Source organism: Microtus ochrogaster, chromosome 26 (assembly GCF_000317375.1).
Source record: "Microtus ochrogaster isolate Prairie Vole_2 chromosome 26, MicOch1.0, whole genome shotgun sequence".
In the NCBI taxonomy this organism is placed as follows: Eukaryota; Metazoa; Chordata; class Mammalia; order Rodentia; family Cricetidae; genus Microtus; species Microtus ochrogaster.
In genome coordinates, this window is record NC_022025.1 from 13,700,635 (window position 1) to 13,718,879 (window position 18,245).

At 44.0% G+C, this 18,245-nt stretch overlaps 1 protein-coding gene across 1 annotated transcript; it reads left to right on the plus strand.

Annotated features, from left to right (window-relative positions):
* Positions 1 to 1,165: 1,165 nt before the first annotated feature.
* On the plus strand, positions 1,166 to 14,877 carry Psmc2 (proteasome 26S subunit, ATPase 2). The gene is made up of 12 exons (XM_005358362.3): positions 1,166 to 1,359; positions 4,501 to 4,538; positions 5,102 to 5,183; positions 5,854 to 5,953; positions 7,836 to 7,967; positions 8,374 to 8,446; positions 8,914 to 9,009; positions 9,431 to 9,595; positions 10,662 to 10,749; positions 14,160 to 14,362; positions 14,462 to 14,558; positions 14,641 to 14,877. The coding sequence occupies exons 1-12, from the start codon at positions 1,290 to 1,292 to the stop codon at positions 14,796 to 14,798; spliced, it is 1,302 nt and encodes a 433-aa protein (XP_005358419.1). The 5' UTR covers positions 1,166 to 1,289; the 3' UTR covers positions 14,799 to 14,877.
* The last annotated feature ends 3,368 nt before the right edge of the window (positions 14,878 to 18,245 follow it).

An 18,245-nucleotide genomic window follows, 5' to 3' on the forward strand; every position in this document is an offset into this window, starting at 1 on the left:
ATAATTTTGAAAAAGAACTTCAGGCACGATGTCAGCCAGGCCGCCTCTGACTCGTGACGATCCTGTCTCACTCTCTCAAGTGCTCAGGTTTGTCAGAAACCACCCCGGCTCCTTAGGTACCTCTTACAAGTGGAATTATATAACGTTTATATCTTATTATTAAACATTGTCTCTATGTGAGTCGTTTATTTATTAGTAAATGGCCACAGAATTTATTTTTAAGGCTGAATAATGTTATATTCACACACCACCTTTTTGTTTATCCATTTATCTGTACATGGATACCTGGGCTGTTGTTCTTTTGGCCTATTGTTAATGTAGCTATGAACATGGCTGTACAAGTATCTCTTTGAAATCCCACTTCCAACTATTTGGCGTTATATATCCAGATGTGGAATTGCTAGCTTATATAGATTATATTGTTGTTTTCAATTTTCAACAACCATTGCACCGTGTTACCCACCAATAGCACAAGCTAGTTCTGTTCTTTTTCCCTACATCCTCTCAAACTGTATTTCCTTAAAAAAAAAAAAGTCATCAAATAAGAAAAAAAGAAAGGAAGGAAGGAAGGAAGGAAGAAAGCCATCCACGGTGGCGCACACCTTTCGTCCCAGCACTAGGGAAAGCAGATCTCTTTAAATTTGAGGCCTAAAGAGAATAAAGTGCAGGGTTGAGCATTCTCTCATGTGTTAATTGGTATTTGTGCCTCTCCTTTAGAGAAGCGATTGTCGAAATTCTGTACCCATCTTTCTTTCCCCCGTCTTTTACACATTCTTTTCCTCTCCCATCATAAAAAAGCAGATCGTTTTCTTGTTGAGTTGTAGCTCTTTGTATATACTTGATACACATCTCACAGAAATGTGTTGCCTTCATTCTCTTTGTAGATCAGTCACCAATTAGCAGCATCTAAAATGCCAAGCATTTTGCAAACACTGTTATTTAGTGCCTTCCCAATCTTGTGAGATAAAGGGGAAATTAAAACTTAGAGGTTTAACAAGCCACCCCTGACTGCGTGTATTATTTATTAATGACTGAATCAAATTTAAACTCATGAGCTGAACCGAGGTTGGTCCTGAAAGTTCGCGTTCCGGTACCAAGAAGACCAAGCTCAGGGAGGGACGGGGGAAGTCTTAGCCTGCGCACACATAGGCGCTCCAGACCCGAGCGCAGTGTAAATAAGCGCCGGAGCGCCGTTCTACTTCCGGTGGGGAAGAGAGAGGGAAAGCACCGCCGGAAGCGCGAAGGTGCTGCGTAATCCCCCAGACGCTGAGGCTCTTGTGGCCCCCAAGATGCCTGACTACCTAGGTGCGGACCAGCGGAAAACCAAGGAGGATGAGAAGGACGACAAGCCTATCCGAGGTGAGCGCACACGGGCTGGAGCTCCCAGCCGGGAGGGATCGGCGCCCGCCCCGCAGAGGCGCGGGATTCCCGCCGCCGTCGGACCCGAGTGGTGACAGGCCCGGGCCGCAGCTCCCGCCCGCCTCCCTTCTCTTCCTCGCTCACTCCAGGCTCTGAATTCTTCTTTTGATCACCGATTTTTTTTAAACGGTGTTTTAATTTTTTTAATCCAATAGTTTGCCAGGCGTTGACGCTCCATACCCAGCGTGGCCTTGCAGGCCTGCAAAAGGTGCCCAGCCTGGTGGGGTTCGAGTTCTTCCTCCCGGCCCCTCCTCCCCTCCCCTAGTGTGGCGGTTTGGGTGCTGCCACTGCGTGGTGGCAGCCACTGCGTGGTGGCAGTCCTGAAAGGCGACGGTTCAGAACTCGAGTCAGAAGAGGTCAAGTCTCTCATCCTTGTCCCCAGATTCCAGCTAGTGCCGGTTCCAATCATTTTACGTTTTTTTTTTCCTAGACATTTTAATACATATAGAAGCAAGACTCTGTGTGTGTTTATGCATACAGGTGTGTGTGGGTATCTATCATAATGTATCCTGCTATGTATCAGCATCTTTCATTTAGCGATTTCATGATAATAGCAAGTGCTTGTGTCTGAGCAAAATGTCCCATATAATGGCTGCACAGATCGATGGAGAATTCGGATGTTCCCATCTACAAATGATCGTGCCCTAAAACTTGGCACATGTAAGTTACAGGCTAAGTTTTAGAGCAGGGTTGCCAAAATTACTCCCCACAGAGACTAGACTTGTTGACATTTTTTTCATTCAGTGCATGAGATGTGGTCACCGTTTTTAGATATAGTTTCTTCTATTTTTTTTCTAGTCTTATCTTGATACTTTGTTTTTACTTCTTTACCCTAAAGACAACTATTTTTCAATGGTGTGTCTCAGTCTTCCCTTTCATAACAACCTCGGCCTCCCCTTTACCATTTAAGCCTCTTCCCCAGAGAAAGAGCCTTTAGTCCCAACACTCAGGAGGCAGAGGCAAGTAGATCTCTGAGTTCAAGGCCAGCCTGGTCTACAGAGCGAGTTCCAGGACAACTGGGACTATATAGGGAAACTGTCTCAAAAAATCAAAACCAAACAAAAAAGTTGAGACAGTGTATTTTTCGTTTTCAATCTATAACCAGTTTTCTGTTTCATTGTTTTTTTTCCGTCCCTCCCTCTTCTCCCTTCCTTTCTTTTTTCCTTCCCTCCCCCATTTTCTTTTTCTTTTTTTTCTCCTTTTGTTGCCTAGCTGGCTGAAAGGATCAGCTTGGTAATAGAAGGAGCTAGTTAACTCTTGGCATTAGTTTTTACTGATTGGCTCCAGTGTAGTTTGGAAATAATGGTATTTGTGGGATGGAATAGCATATCCATAATACACAGTATATTTATATTAAATCTCTGTCTCTCATACAGTGACTCTTTGGTCTGCTGTCTTGACTGTCCGCTGCCTTACTAGGTGACCCTGGGCCTTACTGACCTTTTCTAGCTGATCGTCATTGTCCCTTTTGCTGTTTCTTTTTCCTTCACTGTGTCCTGCAATAGTTTCTCTGAAATTTCCTTTCTGGTGATTTCTTCTGTTTGCATCTTGAGCTGTCTCTTCTCAGATGTAATTCTCAGCTAATTTTTCTTTTTCTTCTCCAGTTTATAAAGGTTTGCTGTGGGTGGTGGCCAGCAGGGTAGGATCAGTCCTTCTTGGCAGCCGCTTTTCTTTTCGGTTGCTCAGCGCCTTGCTGCCTCCTCTTGGTCCATCTCCTCCTTCTTGATGAACTTGAGCTCCGTTTGTTCTTGGAGACCTTGAGAAGCAGCATTGTAAAGGCACACACGTCCTGGACCATATTTTCAGAGAACTTGGTATGTTTAGTGAGGCGTAGACACCTGTGGCCTTTGTTGAGATGGCAGCCAAGACGGCAGCCAAGACTGGAAAGACAATTGGTTGTTTTGACTTCATGTTGGTGCTGAAACTCTGTCTGATTTCTCTGCCTTCTGGGTTCCCACATTGGGATGTGCTGGTGTGTTAAGGATTCTTAGGGCTACCATTAGATTCTAAAGTTTATGGGACGTGTTGTGGGACTTAGATGTTACAGTTATGACTGTGACTCTATTGTGGTAAAAGATACAAAGCAAAATCTGCAAAGACAAAAGGGACAGAGGACATGAGGTGACATCCAGGGGAACAGGAAGAAGAATTGCAGATTCTCTTGGTTGTCTCGACAACAAGATATGACAGCATGATTAAAATAATTGCCAGTCAGGGAAGACTGTTGGGGACTTGGTGCCAGTGCCTAGTTTGTTCTTATTGAGGGTTGGATAGATGGCAGGCTTTGCCTAGCACTTAACAAGATTCCAGGCTCCCAGAAGGAAGTTGGTATTCTGCATGGACTGTTATCTGTGCAAATAGTCTGCACAGCGAACTACTCTATGTCAGAAGTGACGTTACCTACCGGCTTGAGGCTGGAATTCAGGTCTGTCAGGTTGGTAGCTGCGCTCCTTAGGCTGTACTACGCTGTCTCCTACAGCCATGTCAGCTGTGTGAGAGGCTCGGGGCAGGAGGGCTGCCTGTTCGTGCTCTTGAATGCCCACAGAGGCACGCGACTGTTGACTTGAGAATCATAATTAGATGTTAGTTACAATGCACACTGGTCCACTAAAGAACTGTAGACTATGTATCATTTACAGAGAGACTAATAATCAATTATGCCTGACAACCACTGATAACATTTGCTAATGACTAGTTAAGAGTCCTCTGGTTAACAGTTCTGTTTGTCCTGGAACTCGCTTTGTAGACCAGGCTAGTCTTAGACTTACTGAGATCCGCCTGCTTCTGCCTCCCAAGTGCTGGGATTAAAAGTGTCTACTACCACTGGCTGCCTTGTTGTATTTCTTTGTATGAATATAGCATGGTTATTTAACTAAGCACCATAATGGGTATGTTTTATATGTGTAGTACATAAAGTGTATAAAATAGTGATCGAATGTGTAATACAGTGTAATTAATTCCTCATCCCCATTCTTACTGTTTTTGTAACTCAAACAGAACACTTGGATTTGAACAGGGAAGTTGACCAGCTGCCCTCTCCTGTTGAACCTCATGTCATGTATTATTTCTGTTTTGTTCTAGCTCTGGACGAGGGGGATATTGCCTTACTGAAAACTTACGTAAGTCTTCTTACATGACTACAAAAAGTAGATGTTTTGTGTTTAAACAAGAATTGTTTTTATTTTGTTTTTCTAAACTGTCAGAGAGTTCACACTAAGAGAAGGTTACTGCCCCAGTTCTGTCTAGGTGACCACAATGGGCTGGGTCTGCAGCATCTTAACTGCTCCTGATCTGTACATGGCCTCTGAGAGTGGGTGGTGGTGTGTCGAAGATGTTTGGAGTGGTTTGTGCAAATGTAGTGTATTTAAAATATATGTGGCAAAATTAGATTTGAGTGGAAAATTTAAGTGCATAGACATATGCTACTTCAGCTGGGTATGGTGGCCCACACCTTTTGCCCAGCACTCAGCATTATCACAAGTGTGAGGCCAGCTTGGTTTTAGGTCACTTACAGGTCAGAAAGTGCAGAACTGCCGTAGGAAAATGTCTAGAAAGGTCCCCTCCTTTCACTGCCCAGCCCTAACACAGCAAGGCTAGTAGACGGTTGGCATAGAGAGTTGTGTCTGGGTTTCCTAAGTATTGATGTTCAGATGCTCTAACTAAACTGGTCTTTGCCACCCAGGGCCAGAGCACATACTCCAGGCAGATCAAGCAGGTGGAGGATGACATTCAACAGCTTCTCAAAAAAATCAATGAGCTCACTGGTACGTATCCATCCTACCTCCTTTCTTTAAATGAATTGTTGCTTGTGCTGTAAGATTTTAAATACAAATTTGAAGTAAAATCATAAATTACAGAAATGTTAAATGACCTCCTTTAACACTCTCTTTTACTGTGTACTTTTACAGCTGTGTTTAGTCCTATGCAGTTAGGTAGCATCCTTTACACAAGTAATATTTCTGCTGGTCAAAGCCTAGTTCAGTAAACTCTAATATATCAAAATTTTAAATTGAGTAAAAACATGATGTTATTCAGTATGGCTATTGCCTGGTTGTTGGCACTTGAAAATTTAAATAGTGAAGTCCTGTAATACCAAAACAATAAAAAAAAAAAAGTCAAGTATACATTTTTGGCTTTGATTGCTTTAGGATAGTGGTTTGGGTAGAGTCTATAGGGTAAAGATTCTGTCTGGGTAGAGGCTATAGGGTAATGATTCAGTCTGAAGGCATTCTGCAGTGCTTGGAGGCAACTTGATCCCCGTGATGTGCAAAAAGCAGGTATTGGTGGTATATGTCTAGAAGCCAGGATGCTGCTGAGCATCTTATAGAATATAAGGACAGAACCTGGAAAAGGAGGTAGTCAACCTGGAATGCCAGTAGTGCCAGGGTAGAGAAAGTTAGTTTGGGGTGACGTACTACATCTTTCTCTTTGCAGGTATTAAAGAGTCCGACACTGGCCTGGCTCCACCAGCCCTCTGGGATCTGGCCGCAGATAAACAGACACTTCAGAGCGAGCAGCCGCTGCAGGTAGCCAGGTATGTCAGCGCTCTGTGGTGCTTATGGCCAAGCTCATTTAGAGTTTGGGGCTAATGCAGTGGTTTAAATCTGTTTGTTTGTTTGTTATTTCATAAATAAAACTTTCTGCAGATATGTGAGTTAACATTGTGTGCCTTCAGTAAGGACAGCGCACAGTGTGAAAACCCCAGTTCTCGTGCTGCAGTGATTCCTCTTACCCATTTATGTACAACCTCCTGTATGTCTGCATGCATAGAAATAAATGTGGAGTCCTTAAAGCCTTTATTACGTTTATGTATTTGTGTGTGGGTGAGGGGTCAGAAGACAACTTTTGTGTTCCTTTCCTTTCCATGTGGAGTCCAGGGAGCAAACGCAGATTTGATGGCAAGCCCATTTATGTGCTTAGCCATCTTACCAGCTCCTTGAGGTTTCAAGACATAACTGTAGTAGGAAGGAGGCTGCTTGTTCGTTCCCGGCTGCTCAGACCCGAAGTAATCACACAGAAACTATGTTATTTGCAATACTGTTTGGCCAGTATTAAGCATATTAGGTAGCTCTTATGTCAAGAATCAATCCATTTTCCATTATTTTATATTTTACCACAAGGTTCATGGCCTACCTGCAAGGTTCCAGCTAGCACCTTGCATCTTTCCCTTCTAGCAACTATGTGGTGTCTCACTGACTCTGCCTTCTTTCTCCCAGCATTCAGTTTTGTTTTCCCCACCTAGCTCTATTTTGCCCTGCTGTAGTCCCAAAGCAGTTTCTTTGTTCATTAACCAATAAAAGCAACACATATACAGAAGGACCTCCCACACCTTCTTTGGAAATTTTGTTTGCTTTTACATAGGTATACCTCTTTACTTCCCTTTAATTTTTAAAGAATATTTGTTCATTTTAAGTTGTAAGCTGTTGAAGGGCCTTATTCAGTCATTCCGGAAGTTAACGTTTCTGTAGATATACTTCTTTCTTTTTTAAAGATAGGATCTCACTCTGTAGTCTGGGTTGGTCTCAGACTTGCAGTGATCCTCCTGCCTCTGCCTCCCAAGTGTGGGATTACAGTGTGGGAAAACTTCAGCCTACTTTTTAAATCGTGACGTAACCAGACATGGTGGTAGCACATGGTGACCCACACCTATAGTCCTGGCACCAGGAGGCCGCGTCAGGGTGGACCGCACGTTTGCTGTCAGCCTCTGCTGCATATTAGACCAAATACCAACATCTCCCGTTTGTGGAGCAGCAGGCCTGTCAGCTTCTCCCTTAGAAAAGACCTGTGCTGGCGACAGAAAACAACCCTGTTACATACGCTGCACAAAGCGCTCCCACCAACAGCTATATGCACACTTGGGGGCTCTTCTGTATTCTCTGTATTTGTTGCTGCCGCTTATGCGCTAGCTACTTAGTATGAATTATGTATTCTGTTTCTGTCTTATTAGATACTTTGACACACATGGTATTATATATTAACTTTTACCAGAGCTCTCAGAGAGTGAATCCTTTCAAATTAAAAATAACAAAAATGGATTTAAAATGTGAGCCCAAGAAAAAATGAAAACATAAATTACTGAATTTGATATAAGACAAATGGCTATATTCTTAATAAAGAAGATAGTCACCTAAGATGAAAAGTGTTCCTGATAATAAAGGGACATGAAAAGCAAAGTCAAGCTTGGAACCCACTAAGGAAACTTTTGGGTTTAGTCTTCCTGGGGAAGGGTATCATCTGAAGTCTCCGTGGCTCAGCTAAGGTTGAGTGTCCCGTTAGGGCTGAGCCCAGAAGGGTCTTGAGCAGTGGCGCAGTTTCTGCAGCTGTGCTCTACACTTGCTGTGCGCTGCACCTCGTGCCCTGGGCTCACTGTTAGTGGTTTGGATTTCTTCCTCTCATGAAGCCTTTTGCTGTGCTAGGTGTACGAAGATAATCAATGCTGATTCAGAGGACCCCAAATACATTATCAATGTGAAGCAGTTTGCCAAGTTTGTGGTGGATCTCAGTGATCAGGTGGCGCCTACTGACATTGAGGAAGGGATGAGAGTTGGGTAAGTTCTCACTGTGGCTTTGTTGTGGGTGAGTGCAGAATGCCGTGGAGTGTGAAGGGGGATTGATTAGCACACCTCGTGATCTTCTCTTCTCTGCGAGCTCCCTGACTTCACACCAGCGTAGCCTTCCTGTTTCCATGTTGCTTCTTATGCATGACTTTATGTGTCCTAATTGAAAACTTGTAGCTAAGGTAGAGGCAGTAGTACATGCTTCAGAAAAGTAAATGAGAATCAACTAGAACACATAATAACTTAGTCTTCATAACTGTTTTCTCTTTAACTTCTGGGATTATATTTCTTTTGCTTACCTGTCATGTGGTTTTCAAGATAAGTACTAGCCAGAAAAAGTCCTCTGAAAACTTAAAGAGCATCTGTTTTGTTTTTGTTTTTATTTTTATTTCCTTAGTGTGGACAGAAATAAATACCAAATTCACATTCCACTACCTCCTAAGATTGACCCAACAGTTACCATGATGCAGGTAAGAAACTTGGGGAAAGTGACTCACATTCTTTAATATAATTGTGAGCCAGGCATAGTGACTCATATCCGTAACCCGTCATTTGGGACGCTTAGACAGAAGGATTGCCATGAATTAAAGCCTTTGAAGCTAGCCTGGAATATAAGACAGAAGCCTATCTCATAAAATAAACAAAACCCCAAACAAAACAACAGCAACTGCATCTGTTCCAAAATAGTTTGCAGCTTTTAAACAGCTAATGCGCCAAAAAGCTACCAGAGATTAAAAAATATTTGGAAATCTTTACAGTATTTGTCACTTGCTATGTCTCAACAGACAGTTCTGAGACACTGGGATCAGTCACTGTGCTGGCCTAGAACAGCTCTAACTGCCTTTCTGTGCGCATGCTTGTTACACCTGATTCCTGTGGTATGAGGTCTCCTGGGGAGGACCGGGTCTGCTCTGACGGGCTGTGTCCTCTTCTTCAGGTGGAGGAGAAGCCTGACGTCACATACAGTGACGTTGGTGGCTGCAAGGAGCAGATTGAGAAGCTGCGAGAAGTGGTTGAAACCCCTCTGCTCCACGTAAGTTCACGTAAACTCCTGCATGCGAGGGCATAGTGAGCTGCTGTGCAGTGAGCACCAACGTTGCTTGTGTAGTAATAGCTTTTCGAGCGTTTCATTAATGAAACTTTTGATAGGGTCGAGGTGTGGAAAATAGTTAAATTTCAGGAGAGAGCAAACAGGAATTGAGTGGCCAGCGTATTTAAAAGACAGATCTGCTATTTAGATTGATAAAGGAAATTAGGGGGTAGCCTGTTAAGTTATAGATAATTACTGTTATTGTAGAAGAAACATGTAGATCTTGGAGGATAATGGAACACACAGTATCAGATAATGGAATTTTGAAGCACTGTAATTTTTTAAAGTGAAAATACTATTTTTGTGTCATTTTATATTTTTATTATGAGAAGAGGTACGTGTAAAATTTGTGTCTCTGTCACAGCCAGAGAGATTTGTTAACCTTGGGATTGAGCCTCCAAAAGGTGTGCTGCTGTTTGGTCCCCCGGGCACGGGCAAGACGCTCTGTGCTAGGGCCGTCGCCAACAGGACCGACGCCTGCTTCATTCGAGTTATCGGGTCTGAGCTCGTGCAGAAATACGTCGGGGAGGTAAGTGTACTTGTCAAAATTAAAGCGTTCATTGTTCTGTGGAAGATTTGTGACATATGCATAAGATTAAAAAATAATTCCAAATAAGCTGCCATTTGAAATTCTGATCAACGTTGCCTCCCAGAAGAACAGCAGTTAGTGCGGTTTGGGTGTGTGAGGTAAAAACCCCAGGGGTGCTTGGGAAATGAAATGTTCTCTCAGGGACAGTAGTCAAAAGGTTTAGTGAGAAATAGAAAACATGGATTTTCTGTGTGTGGGCATGGGTGTCTACACACAATAGAGAACATGGATTGTGTGTATATGTGGGCATGAGTGTCTACACACACACAAGCACAAAAGTGTTAGCTAAGAACGTACATTTAGGTTAAAGGCTAGGGTTGCATATATGATATCTAAAACATTCTGTTTAGTATACTTAAGAATTGCCAAAAGGGCTACATGACTTAGTATTTTAATTTTAATGTTTAGATCAAAGCTTAATCAGATTCAGTGATCAGTAATACCAGGTGATAGATCAAGTACTTTGATTTCCTCAAGTTTTGCTTATCGTACTTCACTTAAGAATGCTAACATGCAAAATGAAAAAAAGCATTAATGATGAGATGTGCTCACGTCTCATTGTAACCTTAGTGCTATTGAATAGCTGGAGGGTCAGGAAGACTTTGAGACACTGTGTTGAGGCCAGCAAGGTTTGTTTGATAGTGTAGCTAGCAGGCTTTAGTCTCCTTGCTTTATTTATTTATTTATTTATTATTTATTTATTTATTTATTTATTTTTGAGGTAGGGTTTCTCTGTGTACCCCTGGCATCCTGGAATTCTGTAGACTAGGCTGGCCTCAAACTCAGAAATCCGCCTGCCTCTGAATCCCAGGTGCTGGGATTAAAGGCGTGCACCACCACCGCCTGGCTCAAGCATCAATCTTTAAAAAAAAAAAAAAAAGCTTAGGTGATAATGGTTGAGAATGCTGTTAGAAAAAGTGTTTAAAACTGTGCAGTATAGTTTATTTATTGTACTTGAAAAGATTTTAAAGTCAACTCTAGTAACGAATCAAATTTTCTCAACTAGGGGGCCCGGATGGTTCGTGAGCTTTTTGAAATGGCCAGAACGAAAAAAGCCTGCCTTATTTTCTTTGATGAAATTGATGCCATTGGAGGTATGGATGACTTTTATAGATTTAGTTGTCTTTAGTGTGTGTGTGTGTGTGTGTGTGTGTGTGTGTGTGTGTGTGTGTCCAGGGCTGTTGTGTCTTAGTCGGTTTCTGTTGCTGTGCAGACTCCATGACCACAGCAAGTCTTATAAAGAGAACTTTTCATTGGGGCTGGCTTACAGTTTAGAGCTTTCGTCCATTACTGTCATGGTGGGAAGCATGGCATCACACAGGCGGACACCGTGCTGGATGAGGAGCTGAGAGTTCTACATCTGGATTGGCAGGCAGCAGAAAGAGAGAGACACTGGTCAGGCTTGAGCATCCAAGATTTCAAAGCCTGTTCCTAGTGGCACGCCTCCTCCAACAACACCACACTCACTCCATCAGGGCCATAATTCCCCATAGTGTCATTCCTATGAGCCTATGGGGTCATTCTCTTTCAGCCACCACATACAGTACGGGTGTGGTTAAAGAACGTCTATGGGGGCCGGTTCCCTCCTCCTACCGTGTGGGTCCCAGCACCCCCCTCCCAGCCGTCTGACCGTCCCTGGATGATATTTTAAAGGATTGGTGTAGGATTGAGTTCCGTAAAAGCTTCAAGTGATACGTAGTAGAGTTCTGATGTTAGTCTACAAGACTTTAACTCCAGGTCACAGGTTTAAGCAACAGAATGACTATGAAAACCGTGAGCTGTCCTGAGGTGTTGGCTGTGACAGAATACTAACCCTTAGTAGCCGCAGGTTCGTCTGTCACTGTCTGCAGTAACGTCTCTGTTGTTGGATGGCTAAGTTGGGCCCTCAGTGTAGCCGTTGTGACTAATGCTGCAATGAGCACTGATGTGCACTGTGTCTGTGATGTCTGCCGTCCTCTGTGTAAATACCCAGGAGTGTGTGCCTGTGACTGTGTGCATGCCATAGCACACGTGGAGGTCGGACTGCAGCTCTCCAGGATCTGTTTGCTCTTTTTCTGTGTGGGTTCTGGGTATCACACAGGTCACCTTTACCCACTGAGCCTCTTGCTGGCCCATTGTTTGTTTTCCTAATGAATTCATTGTGCCTGGGATAAGGTAGATCTCACTCAGTGTAGGGGTTTTTCCTGTAGCTTCTTAAATGTACTTGTTCTTTTTAGTTCAAAAAGCTTTCAGTATCTTCCGTGGAACTAAGTGGTCATAGTCCTTAAGACATGGAAAGTTCCCTTGTAGTTCCTGATCATCATCAGGAGTGCCTTTCAGTTGTTACTGAGGTCAAGCTGTTTTAACAGAGAAGCAGAGACTCTTCAGACCAGGGCAGGCTATGTATTGGAGATAGAAGATGAAGAAATGCAAAAGAAGAGAGTGACTGGGTAAGAAATATATAGGCGAGAAAAGAGTCAAGCCGACTTAGTTGACATTGGGGACCTACGAGGGAGGAACGCATGGAGACTGCGGACACAGTCGCGCTCACCGTTCAGGCCTGCCGTAACCGTGGGAGCTCCTCTGTGATGGCCGTTCTAGGCTTCTCTTTTTAGATAGTAGGTTCCAGTCTTTAGGTAGTGCTTCAGCAGATGGAGTCTCAGATGCCCAGAACATCTGTGCATTCCTTCAGGGATTCTCAGTACGAATGCCAGCGCCATCCTGTGCCATCCCCAGTGCTCCGGGTGCTGCCTAGACTGTGTACATTCCCCCGTATGTAGGTGTTCAGACACAGATCTGACTCAAAGGTTACTGTCGACAGGCTAGCAGTATTCCTTTGGCCAGGTGCTGTCAACACTTGCTGAGTTTCTCACAAGGGAAACTCATAGGGTTCCTGAGCTGCCAAGCCACCAGCATAGCAGAAGTCTTTTCCAAGTGGTGTCTTGTTTTGTCAGTTGTCTGTGCCGAACACCCAGTGCAGAGGAAGCTGCCCTGAGTTTGGCCTTTTCTGCTCACTTAGAATGTCTGACAGTGTGTGGGTGTGTGCATGAGTGCAGTATCAGAGGAGGGCATCATACTGCCCGGGAGCAGGCTACAGGCCGTCGTGACTGAGACATGGGCTTCTGCAAGAGCAGGGTGTGCTCTTAACCCCGAGTCGTCTTTCTAGCCACTTTGATTTATTCAGAAAATGTGTGCCATGCGTGTGTGTGTGTGTGTGTGTGTGTGTGTGTGTGTGTGTGAGAGAGAGAGAGAGAGAGAGAGAGAGAGAGAGAGAGAGAGAGAGAGAGAGAATATGCCTGCAGAGGTCAGAAAGGTTTGTCACATGCTTTGGAGCTGGAGTCGAGGCAGTTGTGAGCAGTCTGTAAGATTTGGGGACTGGATCTGGGGTCCTCTGTAAGAACAGGAAGTGTTCTTTCTTAACTGCTGAGCCATCTCTACATTCTCCTAGTACTCTTTGAATAACTGATCTCCAACCGTCCCCAAATTATTATTACCTGGAGAGTCCAGCCGAGGTAATAACAGCTGACATCTTGAAAGTCTTCCTGAAGGGGACCCCCACCCAGTGGGAGTTTCTTTCTGAACCCTGGATTAGGCACAAACCATACCCAAGCACCTTTTTTCACAGCAGGGAAAACTAAAGTGGCTGCTTTCTGACTCACACAGAAAAGCAGCAGCAAATGACCTTGCAGGTGCAATTTTAAGAGCAGAAGGGGAGGTCTGTGTTAGCATGGACTGGGATGCAGTGGTGGAGGAGATCGAGAAGAAGGGGACAGGGAAAGCAGGGACAAAGGACCTCTGGATAGAGGGGAAGAATGGGGCCATGGGCAAACAGCGGTGTATCAAGGTAACAGAGGAAACCCTGCGTTAGGATGAGGTGTGCGGGGCTTCTGACTGCCGGACTTCAGTGTTTGGAAACTTGGTGGTCAGCCTTGGGAGAAGGAGGTGGTCAAATGGGGCAGTAGACCTTGATGGCTAACTCTAGGGATGTAATCTAGGGGTTCTTCGCAAGGCTGAAGGGATGAAGGGCCAGGCCTGCCCTTCGCTCCCTACACAAGAGTCCTTGATTAATTTGAAAACAAAATGTCCTTAAGGAGTAACTTTAAAGATCTCTCAAGAAAGCTGTTAAGTAAAGCTGTGGTAAATTCTTTCTAAAGCAGAGATTTGCCTAGGTTCAGTCCAGGCAAAATCCAGCACTGAGAAGGGGAAATGGGTGCAAGATCTCACCCCTAACCAAGAAGCTGTTTGCAGCTGTCTGCTGGGAAGGAAAGATGAGTATTCTCCAGTGGATTATCTGGATACCGACCACACTGCAGGGCAGGCCCAGCCTTAAGTAGTTGGCCAGCACAAAACCGACTCGGTGTTTTTTGTGTGGTTTTTGTTTCATTTTGTGTTGTTTTGGTATATTTTGCTCTTTAGTTTTATGACTTGAGAGTAGGTGTGCATTAGCTGCAGGGGAGGCTGTGCGACAAGGCCTGTGTGGAGCTGCTCTGCCTGGGCCTGAGATGAGTCTCTGCTGTCTTCCCAGGGGCTCGGTTTGATGATGGCGCTGGGGGAGACAATGAGGTGCAGAGAACAATGTTGGAGCTGATCAACCAGCTGGATGGTTTTGATCCTCGAGGCAACATCAAAGTCCTGATGGCTACCAACCGGCCTGATACTTTGGATCCAGCGCTGATGAGGCCGGGGAGATTGGACAGAAAAATTGAGTTTAGCTTACCTGATTTAGAGGTAAAAAAAAAAAAAATCATTTTAGAAAAAATATTCTTGAAATTTTGTCTTTCTGATACCTATTTTCACTTTAATATATGTAAATTCCTTCATTTTTAGGGTCGGACTCACATCTTTAAGATCCACGCTCGCTCAATGAGTGTTGAACGAGACATTAGGTTTGAGCTGCTGGCCCGACTGTGCCCGAACAGCACTGGTAAGCGCTGGTCTAGTCCGTGAGCCAGCCAGTCTTTTGGACCACTGTCATTAAACCTCTTTGTTTTCTCTGTGTTGTACAGGAGCAGAGATTAGGAGCGTGTGTACAGAAGCTGGTATGTTTGCAATCCGAGCACGGCGAAAAATTGCTACAGAGAAGGACTTCTTGGAAGCTGTAAATAAGGTCATCAAGTCTTACGCCAAGTTCAGCGCCACTCCCCGCTACATGACATACAACTGAGCCTCACAGGCTTGAGAGCTTCCTGTGCTTGGGTAACATGTTGCCACCTCACAAAAATAAAAAATTTCAAAATTCCTAAGTTCCCTGTCGTGCTGTATTAGAGCAGTGTTTCAAGGCCCTGTGACAGCTGGTCCCTGTCGTCTGAAGGGCTGACACACCAGCGCCCCCTAGCCTGCCAGGCTCGTGCTGGCCAGTGCTGTGCATGGACCGCTCCATTGTCTCTGTCGGCACAGAAAGTCCGGTGTGGCGAGCTCTTCAACTCTTCAGCCGTCACTGAAATGAGCATTTCACCCTTAGGAGGGTTTTGTGTAGTAAGGTTTTGGCCAAACTGATTGTGTTTTGTTCTGTTGGTGGTACTGAGTGCTGGGTTTTGAATGCCAGGCAAATACTCTACCAGTGACCTACATACCTCCAGCTAGCACCAAACGCTTTTTAAAATGAAAGAAGCATTTAATGGGTTTTCACTACAGCTGACCAGTTTGCAGTCAGTGAGGAGACGGTGGTTTAGTGAGCAGTGAGATGGTCGCGGTGAAGAAGGTAAAGGCTGAGGATTAGGAGTACAACTGGGGTCAGTTTATAGAGAAAACCTTTTCAGTGGTTGAGAGTTGGTAAAACTCTGATTAAAATTAACTCTGTGGTGAGTTATTTCTATTCATTTATGTGGTTTATTTATTTATTTTGAGACAGGGTAACTATGAACTCTGGCTGTCTTGGAACTCACTGTGTAGACGAGGCTGGTCCTGAACTGAGCTCTGCCTCCCTCACTGTCTGCCTCCTGACAGCTGAGATTAAAGGTGAGGCCCAACTTTCAGTTATTTTTTTAAACAAAGGTATATTTGAATCCTCAACAGGCCTCTTCAAAGTGATTTCTTGTATAGTACCAGCAAGTCATTTTTAGGTGTGTGGAGGCCAGAAGTCGGCCCCCGGGGTGTGCCCTGTTTCTTTGACTTTGTCAACAGGACATAGTTCTAAATGGAGTCTATGGATCATATTGGGGTCCTCATGCTTACACAACAAATTCTTTATAGAATGAGCTATTTCCCCAACCCCCAAATCTTACTCCAAAATACTGAAGCAAAAGCACAATACACAGTATTTTTATTGAAGAGTAATAATATTCACAAGTAAGCTGCAAACCAGCAGAGCTGTGTGCGTTTTAAGTCAGAAGAAGTTGAGCACAAAAACTGTGTCACACTCAAGTGTGAAGCATATGGAAGTTTTCAAGTAGAAAGCCTCTCGGTCATAAGGTACTGCTGTGTGCTCTGTCCTTGATTCTGACTAGAGCAAAGCACAGGAAAGGTAACTGAGGTTGGTGGTTAGAGAGGTGTGTGTCAAGGTGTTCACACCTGACTCAGGCCGAGGCAGTGCGTGGCCATGGTGCAGTGCTAGTGTGACAGTTTTCCTGGCGGGGTTTGAGGTGTTTCTTATATATTTGGAGAATTAGATAATACATTATCATTTCTCAAATTTTTAGCAGCATTCAAAACATTGTCAAGAATCTCAATATACTGAATCCTAGAAAAGTATTCCCGAAACACTAAAAAAGACAGCAGCATTTTGTACTCTTGGAAGCATACAGGCTCAGGAAGTAGTTTCGTTTGAGAGTTTAAATTGATTTACTGTCTTTAAAGAGGTAGGCAATAGTTAAGGACTTCTCCCCTACCAGAGACCCTCCCTCTTGGATCCCCACCACCGTCACACAGAAAGCACACCTCTGTCATTCCAGGGAAGTCTCTGGGCTTGCTGCTGCCCTTCATGTACACAAGAGGTCAGACTCACTTCTCAAAATACTCACTTGGAGGCGAGTGCCTCCTTTCTACTCAACAGGTAAGCATACACAATGGGATCACATGGAATATACATTTTACACACTGGAAACTACAAAATTGCCATCTCCCAGACCTTGAGAGGATCCATACCCACCAACTCTTCCTGGTCTGCAACAGATGACATGGGCAGTTGTGATCTTATTCTGAGTTGCTACAGCCTACTCCGAGTCAGTGTATATGACCATCTATTGGAGTGTTCCTGGCCCTCATCTTTGGTTCTAAAAATACATTCCATCCATTCGTGAAGTGTACTATACAGGATTTGAGTGCAACAGTTTCTCTGACAGACACCCTCCTGAAAACAGCCTTCTGTACCGCCACGAAACAAGGCTGCCTTAAGTCTTAAGTTCTATATTTGTCATTGCCTATAATAATGCCCATTTATTTTTACAGTTAAAATACAGTTTTATGTGTGTTGGTGTATTGCCTGCAAGTCTGTCTGTGTGAGGATGTCAGGTGTCCTGGAACTGGGGCTGCAGACACCTGGGAGCTGTCATGTGGGTGCTAGGAATTGAACCAGGTCCCCTAGAAGAGCAGCCAATGCTCTTAGCCATTGAACCATTGCTCCAGCTCCAATTTTTACTATTTAGAAAGTTGTGTGTGTGTGTGCGCGCGTGTGTGCAGGTACACATGCATGCCACAACACATGGAGGCCAGAGTACCCCATGGGGGAAGTTGGTCCTGGGGACTGAACTTTGGTTATCAGGTTTGGCTTATACCTTTACCTGCTGAGTCACTGCCAGGTTTATAATGTGGATGATTTGAGTCGGCAGAAAAGCATAGAAAGATATTCAGTACTGGTTACTAAGTTCCACAGAGAACATGCAAGCTGATGCATGGACTTCCTGCAATAGACAGAAGAATTAAGGCTAAAAAAGAACAAACTCAAAATTTTCGTGTGAAACAATTCTGAGTAAAATACTTAGATGTATTTACATATAGACGGGATGTTAAACATTTCACGTTTTCAAATGCATAATAAACTATTTTCCAACCCTGAGAAAAAGTTCTATATGTACATGATAGGATTCTTTTAAAAGGTTACAAATGGGAAAACTGGAAGAAAACAGAAGGTGAAATGTAGATAAAATTTTCTTTGAACATTACTATTATCGGCCACTAGGACTTCAGCCTGGTGCTAAGGAATTCACAGCTAAGTGTTTGGTAATGTTTAAAGCTTCAGAGTCTACTTAAGTGGTCAAAATGTAGGCCCTTTTACAGAGATCCCTACTGTAAGCTTAAGTCCTATAACTGTGGGCTCTTTCAGAAGGCAGACTGGCGGGACGCAGAGGGATCAGACCTTGTGTGTGATGCCTACACAGGAGTACCTGGCTGTAAATCTGCCGTGCAGGCCAGCGTAAAGGACTAGAAGGAAGTGGTCTATAGGAAATTGTTAGTGAAGTTACTGAAAAACCGAACTTACTATGTTAATACACTTCTACTGGGATCTGACCACTTTCTGGCAGTAGCTTAATGAAAACCAACATAAAGCGACAATAAGAAGGCATGGCAAACAACAACAAAGTCAAAATGACAATTTCTTAACAGCAACTGTTAGCTGGGCGTGGCGGCCCAGGCGCCTAAATCTAGCAGAGTACAAGGTCATCCTCAGCTACTC

Bases quoted from the DNA above. Each gene is read 5' to 3' on its own strand.
- Psmc2 (XM_005358362.3), top strand. From the start codon at position 1,290: ATGCCTGACTACCTAGGTGCGGACCAGCGGAAAACCAAGGAGGATGAG. The intron at 5,954-7,835 runs GTATGTCAGCGC...TTGCTGTGCTAG, and splicing joins CAGCCGCTGCAGGTAGCCAG to GTGTACGAAGATAATCAATG. The intron at 14,363-14,461 runs GTAAAAAAAAAA...CTTCATTTTTAG, and splicing joins TTAGCTTACCTGATTTAGAG to GGTCGGACTCACATCTTTAA.